General features: G+C 37.6%; 1 protein-coding gene across 1 annotated transcript; it reads left to right on the top strand.

Moving 5' to 3' along the window:
• Positions 1 to 399: 399 nt before the first annotated feature.
• Positions 400 to 8350, top strand: LOC137182456 (spexin prohormone 2-like). The gene is made up of 5 exons (XM_067588671.1): positions 400 to 2394; positions 4185 to 4259; positions 4350 to 4398; positions 4836 to 4913; positions 8036 to 8350. Exons 1-5 carry the CDS (start codon positions 2392 to 2394, stop codon positions 8119 to 8121), a joined length of 291 nt encoding a protein of 96 aa, XP_067444772.1. The 5' UTR covers positions 400 to 2391; the 3' UTR covers positions 8122 to 8350.
• Positions 8351 to 8893: the final 543 nt, after the last annotated feature.

Raw genomic sequence — 8893 nt, 5'->3', positions numbered from 1 at the left:
ATCAGGCTGCATGATGGTTAGTGTAGTGATGCTGTGTTTTTGGATCTGTGACTAGTTTTCTGTCTCTTGTGAGTCCCCCAAATATGAAAGTGCAATATTAAATCACTTGAGCACTCTTTTATGTTAAATTCAGTCAGAGACATTACATGAAGGAAATGACCATGTAAAGCAAACAATTAGACAGTTAGATGGTGGAAAAGGCTTTGCTGTTTGAGCTTTAGAGAGCTGAGAGCCAATCACACAAAACAAAATGTTTTCTGTTTATTGAGTATTAACAGGAAGAGCCACTGCAATCCACAGTCCTGAATCTATGCAGCAGCATGTTGTGTTTTCCCTTAAATACTAGAAAAACCCTTCTCATCTGAGATGAAGCTCAAACAGCTGGCTAGCCTCAGATATTAACAGTATTCAGAGTCAAGGGAAATATTCTAAACTAAAATGTACAGATGTGAAGCAACAGGTATGTTGGAATTTCCCTTGAAAACTTCTAAAGCTCTTCTCACCTGAGATGTGACTCAGTTATATTAAGTAATCTCAGATCAGCATACGGTGAGACACTAATAGTATCTTGATACAAGGAAAATATTTTATGTTGAGAAACACGTCACTTTTATGCGAGCCATGCCTCCTCTTCTGTCTTTAAGCTAACCAAGCTAAACCATAGTAGCAACCACCAGGAGTTCAGCTATAGATTCCATCATGATGTGAGTAACCATAAGTCATGTACCTGATCACTTCAAACCAGCACAGGAAAATATGCCCAAACCCAGTTCAGCCCATACAGGAGAGATTTATCATTTGGACATCAGCAGTAAGGTAAGCACATGCCAGACAACAGCACAATACATTAGCTCAACTGATAACATGATTTTTTAAAAAATTTTTTGCAAATGAAAAACTACAATGTGAATGAATACAGCATGATAGCAGACTGAGCAGCCAGCAGCACATCACCTGCAAGCATGTGGAAGACATAAATACCAATAATTCATGTTGATCACTGAGTCTGAACAGCAACAGCACAGTGATCAGGCTGTACTGGACACAATGTACTGTCATCAGTTCAGTGAACAATGCTATATGATTCATTATATGAAATAGTGTCACAATAAATTGTTAAAGAGGTGACACAGGGACACTGAGATGAATGGACTGGAACACAAAGTGCACCAATTTAACTTTAAAAAAACGAAGACCGATAAAGTGACAGTGACAGTGATTTCATAAGTTATCAGCTTCATGTAGCCTCCTGCCTAATATTCTTGGAGGATAATGAAACATATTCTTTTACTTCCACTCTTGTGGCGTGAAAGCATCTAATACCCAGAATACTTGTAAAGTTTGATATATTCAGAGGTCCAGTTTGGATATATTGAGGCAGCATCACACTCTAACTTCCCTTTGAGTGGCTGTGGTTCAGGATGCATATGGGGTTGGTGGTTTGATCCCCACCTCCTCCTGTCTGCATGTTAAAGTGTCCTTGTGGAAGAAAATGAACCTCAAATTACTCCTGATGGTCAGGCCAACACCTTGTATTCACCATTCACTTCCTGGTGATAGACTGTATTTGGTGACTCATGAGATTCTGTAAGGTGCAGTGTTGGTGAGGTTAAGGCATGAGGAGTGACATGGTTAGGGTAAGAATATCAGGGCAGGTCACAGGATCCGATGGCTCACCAACTAACAGTGTAACACCAGCACTAGTGCAGAGCCTGAAAGACAGAATCCAGGTAAAATACACTATTCTTAAATCTTATTGCTGTGAGTGAACAGCAAGTATCGGTGGCAACAGATGAGCATATCAACAGAGAGATGTTGCTGGACATTCAGAGGATGCTTTTTAGAGAGAGTTTAGTGAGAACCAGTGGGAAATGACCCGGCTGGTAAAGTGGACTTGTGGATTGAAAATATGTTTGTTTTGCTTCATATCTAATAGCTTCCGCATGTACAACAGCCGGTTTATTAGAGCGTGTAGAATGGATGATGAAGGCTGCGTGAGGATAATCAGTGACGCTCAGCTGTAAGAGCTTTCAGAAATAAAATCATTTCCTGATACTAGGAAACATCTAATGTTAATAAAAACAGCAGCGACATGAAATACCTCTGTCTGTTACTCACCAGGACAACATCACACACACACATACACGCCACCCCTTGTAGGAATCACACAGCAGGTCCATACTATTGATGTTCTCCAGTGCAGATCACGGTTGTGACGTCAGCCAGTGTTTTTGTGCTGTTTTTTAGCTTCTAGTAAACAGGAGTCCCGCCAGGCCTCACAGGGAGTCGGGATCGAACCTGTTACTGCTGCTGCTGCAGGAGGATATAAGCAGCCTGGAACATCCACACACTCATGCTGCTACTGGCCCGGCTGCTCTCACTGCAGCAGACATGGTAAGTGCAATCAAGTGCATGATTTTTGTAACTTTAATTGCTGTTTTGTTAAAGTTATTATAAGTTCATTAACTTATAGACAGTAACTATCTGTCACTGAATTATATTCAACTTAAATATTTAAATTTCATTTAGGTAAAATTAACTGTACCAGGCAGTTCACACTGTTATCAGTCTTTCTGGTGCTAATGCTATGATAATAATAATATTAATGACAGGGCTTCAACTAACAATTATTTTAGTTTGATTTTCTTTAGTTATCTACTGATTCATGTACAATTTTTTTCATTATTATGTATTATTATGTAAAATAAAAAAAAACATATCATATGACCACAGCTTAATGATGTGATCTTAAATTGCATTTTTTTCTGAAAAACAAAACAAAGGGAAAGAACAGAAAAGAAAAAACAAAACCAAAGTATGAAATGAAAGAAAGAAAGAAAGCAAATACCTGCAATTAAATCATAATTAGATTCAGATTATTTGTTTGCACAATTAAAACATCATGTAAAAGATATACAATAGTAACATTAAAAGGTGTAGAAGAGGAAGAGAGCCATGGGGCCAATTTATTTTATGATAAGAAAAAAAAATCTGAGATTGAAAGAAAAGTGTAATCATAAACATCAGACAAAGAAGACAGAACAAAGCAGGTCAAAGAAATGTAAAAAAAATGGAACATTCAATCAAATACAAGCATGAGAAAAACAAAAGAATGATTTGACACTGTCAGTCATGTGTTTTCAGATGAATCTGGACAACATGTAATGAAGTAAATGAATGTATTTCTGATATGACCTCTATATTTCATGTGATGCTGATATTTGAACAGAAATAGAATAATGATGAGGTGGTGTACTCATGTGTTGTCCTGAGCTTTCTCTCATTTTTTACTCCTAAAGCCCTTTGAGGCAAATCTGTGATTTGTTATATTTTGTTATATAAATGAAATTGACTTCACTTTGACTCCATGACACTGAGCAGCTGTTTCTAATGCTGTTTCTTTCCCCAACTACATTCACAAAAAGGAGATGGACAAATGATCATATCATATAATCCTATATCCCTATCATCCACCTCTACATGTATCTAACTTTACTATCAAGTCTTCATCTTTGTTTTGGTATGTCAACATTGTATTTATTTATTTCCATAAGAATATATTGCTATTATAGTATTACTTATTCTATCTTACAATATGTGCTTTTTTAGTGATCAGCAGTGGTAGAAGAAGTACTCTAGTAAAGTAAAAGTACTCATTTTGCAGAAAATCGGCTGCTGTGACTGTGACTGATGTCAGCTTCACAAAGGCTGATTCGTTTTTCAGACTTATCTCTAAACTTTGCTTTTTTGTGAAATATTGGGAAGTTTTTACCTCCTTGAGCCTTGAACAATTATTTCTTTGGTGGAACTGTTAACAACTCACACATCCATCACATGACAAGGAGCCACAACTACTCACAAGAGTTACAAGCCAAAAAGTACTTAAGTACTTGAGTACAGTTTTAGAGTAAATGTATTTAGTTACTTTCCTCCACTGGTGATGAGATTATGAGTTAGCTGGTTCAATTATATGAAGATGTGACTAAAGACATACTTCTTTACGGAGAGAGTTTGTAGATATTGTGAAGCTCTGACAGTTTCTAGAATGAAATTACTACTCTAGATTATTATCAAGACTACAAATGTACACTTTTCAAACCTGTATTTGTATACATACACATTGCTTGGCTGGATGCATGCAGCTACTGTATATGAGTAGTATTATTTGCTTGGTGTCGTTCTAGAAGATAAAAGCTACAGTTGTGTGGACGTGCACTCTGCTCATCTCCCTGGTTGTTGAGTCCTGTCATGCACAGAAGGTAAAACTCACCAGCTCCTCGTCTTCCGCTTTCTTTTTCTGCAACACAACCTCAAACCGAAGCAAACTGTTGTCATCTTTTTCCCCTCAGCTGAACATCCACTGGGGTCCTCAGTCCATGATGTATTTGAAGGGCAAACGTGAGTTGAAGCCATGAAGCAGAGACTCTCTGCTGTCATCTGAACGAACATACAAGTAACCTGAACTGAGTTATGAGGATTACAAAGTTCTGGCATTTCATTTCAGGCCACGTCTCCTCAAACTTTGAAAGTAGACTGTCAAATACAACATCTGTAAACTAGTAAACTTCAAACTTCTCAGATGCTGTCGACCAGTTCTGGTTGGAATCTGTGTTAAAAATGTTTGTCAGAATATCTACCCTGATTGACCACAAAGCTGATTTGAAGATCTGGAAGAGTTCACGCTCTGTAATGCTGTGGGAGCTGTAAATAATTTGACAACATCTGGATGTGGAGTTATGTTTTGTATGGGTCTAACTAGAGCAAATGCAGTTCTACTGGTTGCAGACAGAACTGAGCCTCAGAATCTCACACAGTCCTTGTCTTCTTCTTTTCAGATGGCAGGAGGTTTGTGTCGGAGGATGACAACAGTGTACTGAAGCAGGATCTGCAGGGCTGGTATGCAGTGCTCAGAGGTATAGTGTGATTTCATTTCATCTCAGTCTCTCATTATCATACGTCTGTGCTTATCATATCCACTTCCCTTCACTTCACATTGAAGACAGAAAGTTTGTTTTCTTAGGATTTGTTTCCTGCACTCATCAATATTCTTTCTATATCAATGAGTGTTGTGATGCTTGAGGTGACAAACGCACAGAGAATTCTCACCAACTACTGGTCTACAGAGCTTTTTGGCAGTGGTGGAAGAAGCATTCAGTACCAATTCATCAATGTAAAAATACTCCATTACAAGTAAAAGTCCTGCATGAAAAATAATAGTATTTAAGTATTAGTTAAAGTATTACAGTAAAAGTACATAAGTATTATGAGCTTGATGTAGTTAAAGTATTGCAGTAAAAGTAGTGGTTTGGTCCCTCTGACTGATATATTATTATATATGACATCATTAGATTATTAATAGTGAAGCATCAGTGTTAGAGCAGCATGTTACTGTTGTAGCTGCTGGAGGTGGAGCTAGTTTACACTACTTTATATACAGTTAGCTAGTTTAGTCCAGTGGTTCCCAACCTAGGGGTCGGGCCCCTCCAAAGGGTCAGCAGATAAATCTGAGGGGTGGTGAGATGATTAATGGGAGAGGAAAGAAGAAAAAACAAAGTTCTGATACACAAATCTGTTTTCAGTTTTTGGACTTTTTCTTTAATCTTTGATTTTTGGTGAAATATTGGATCATTTGAACATTTATTGAAATGAAAGCATGTGAGAAGTTTAGATAGTTTTGGTTTTACAGCACTTTTAATGTATAGCTCACTCTCAGTGCTCTCTTCAACTTTGTTCCCAGTAGTAAGATTCAGCTGTACACTACCTGCTCAGCACCAAATGGCAAACAGACACACTTAGTGATCAGCTGGTGAACATAGTGGAGCATTTAGCAGCTAAAGAGTCAGATATTTTTCTCCAGAGTTGGTGGAGACAAAAACAAAACTAAAAGAATAAATATCGGACTTCAATTCATCAGGTGGACATAAACGCGACTCCAAAGGAATGCTAATGTTGTGTCTTCATATCTTTTTTATATGTTATATATCACATGTAACAACAACTTTACATGTAAGCAGGTTACTGCTTTTAAAGTGTGATGTACCAGAAAGGCATGTGCAGGTTTGAACATCACCAGTGTGAAAGGAAAAAATTCACACACACACATACACACACATACGGAAGACCTGAAAGGCAAGCGAGAAAATTTTTTTTTTTTCTCTGCACTTGTGGCCCTTTGTGACCTTGTGGCCAAAATGAGTATTACAACAACAAACACTTAAAAAAAAACAAAAAACTTTTTCACTTGCTACTTTCACAGATGATGAAGAAAAAAAAAAAAATTTGCCCTCTTGTGGTCAAAATGAGTATTACAACAGAGAACAACAGAAAAAAAAAATTTTTTTTTTCAACTGCTACGTTCACACATGAAAAAAAAAACTTAGAAAAATGATCCTGGCAAAACAAATAATAAAAAAAAACACCTATTTTCACAGGTGAAAAAAAAAGAAAAATGATCCTGGCAAAACTTTATTTTCACCCGTTTCACAGATGAAAAAAATTTTTTAATTTTTTTTTTTTATGGAACTTAGAAAGATTATCCTGGTAAAACCTTTCACTTGTCCTTAACTCTTGAACACAAGAGAGAAAAGAATCAAGATCAGACTTAGAAATTGGATCTCCAGAATTTGTCTTGCCTTTCAGGGCTTCCGTACACACACACACACACACACACACACACACACACACACACACACCAACACACACACACACACACACACACACACACACACACACACACACACACACTGACAAATGACTTGAGATGCAAAAAATATCGGATCTACTTTTTACATATCTAAAAGGTGACAAAGAATGCGAAAGATAAGTTAATGTTTCAGTCACATGCCTGCCATGGCATTTTTTAATGCTTTGGGGTGGTGGTGGACATTTTTATGTATTTATTCGATAGTCAAAAGTAAAGAGATGACAGAGCATCTCTATAATCCATGATTGGATAAAGAATATGAGAAAACCCTCCTGGACAGCAAGAGAACATGATCTCAATATAGTTCTTCCAGAGGAAGTCTGACAATGCTGTCATTCATCTTCATAATGCATAAGACATGGACTTATGCAATTTAAAGTACTGCATTGTTTACACTACTGCAATGATAAACTTGCCAAAAATGGATCTTCATACTAGTTTAGCAGTTCGTCACAAGATGCCACCGAAGTCCAGCTACTCTAAAACCATAGTTTGTTTTCTCTTGTCAGTCTGAACAGGTTGTGGGAGTGTATTTTCCAGACCTTTACACACACATACAGGAAACAAATAGAAGCTCTTCTAAGCATTGCTGTTTTGAAGTCCCTCCCCCAAAACTCAGAATCATGGCACCACAAGCAAACACCATAGAGGAGATTGATTCTTCTCCAGCGGAAGTCAGACAAACCTCCCTCCTTCCAGCGTCAGGTGCTTTGGTGCTGTCAGTGTTACCATTTGCCAAACACACAGATGAAAAAAAGAACATTGAGCATGACATGGTCACCTTTTGTGGAATTTGTGGAAGGCCTGTTCCTCTCAGGATAATGTCTGGCTGTTATCAGAACATCAGCTGATATTAGTGACATTAAATGATTCCCTTTTACAAGCTGTGATACAAGCTGTCCCCAAGGTCAACTGATATAACTGAAACTACTGAGTGCTGTGACTCTCAGATAGACACCATGTGACTACATCATTCTCTTCTGTTTTGTAATACATGCATCTACATGTACACCTACAGTATATACTGTATATATTTGAGATTATTACTTGCCATCTGATCCAATTGTTAGCAATAAAAAACCACTAACTTCATTTTGGTTTGATAAAATAAAGAATTTATTAAATTTATTTTAATATTTATTTATCATCACAGGTATTATTATGTGTCACAAAGCATCCAGATCCATCAGACACCATTATAATACATCATATGTGTATTGTTGTGTTGTTGAGTAAGACATAATATGTGCATTTTAGTTATTATAATGCACCATAGATGTGTTACTATGAACTCACAGCATTACGTGTGTGTGTGTGTGTGTGTGTGTGCAGGCATCCAAAGGCAGCTGGAGATCAGCAAACCGAGTCGCATCGTGAGCTCAGAGAAAGTCCTGATCCACTACCAGCAGGAGAGATGAGACACACTCAGTCGTACTGTCAACATGGGAGATAAACTGAACAATTCACTGAACACATTTCCAGAATAACACAGAGTCAGAGTCCAGCTTCTACTGAATGAGCAGGATGATGAGACATAAGTGGTGCTAAAACCCAACCAGACTATCAGCAGCTCAGCAGCTGTAACAGTAATCGAATCTGTAAATATTTCACTTCATTTTGCAGTTTCCTCAGTGAATTGTTCTGTTGATCTCTTTGTATTTTTTCCATGCATGAATAAAATATCTGTGCTGTTCTTTGTACATATTTCAACTGGCTGTATATAAAGTAACAGATAAAGACAGAACTGAATGAAGGAACTGCTCTGAATAAATGATGGAAAATGGTCTTTACATCTTTTTTTGTCTCAATCTATCTGGCTGCTCATGTCGACCACTAGAGGGCAGCAGTAGACTGTAGAGGACTGGGTTGCTGTGTTGTATGGAGAAAGAAGAAGAGGAAGAAGAAGAAATACTTCTGTTTTCCTCTGCAGGTGTTTTCACTAGGATGGTAACATATTTAAAGTCCCCCTCCACTCAAACATGTTTTTCTTCTAGTTCCGCCAGTTGGATGTTGTTCTCCTCTCTGTGCAGAATGATGTTTGTGCAGAGTCTGTTTTTACATTCATCTGTTGAAGGAGGAAAGTTTCTGTGTTCACCTTCAATCTAAGTTTAAAGGGGTCAGAATACTCAGTCAGAACTGCTTGTCAGATGGTTGAATAGCTTCAGAAACCCTGTCCACCTCACTTTTCTG

This window comes from Thunnus thynnus, chromosome 5 (assembly GCF_963924715.1).
Source record: "Thunnus thynnus chromosome 5, fThuThy2.1, whole genome shotgun sequence".
Lineage (NCBI taxonomy): Eukaryota > Metazoa > Chordata > Actinopteri > Scombriformes > Scombridae > Thunnus > Thunnus thynnus.
The sequence above is the reverse complement of the archived record's forward strand: the minus strand, read 5'-3'. Positions and strand labels throughout refer to the sequence as shown.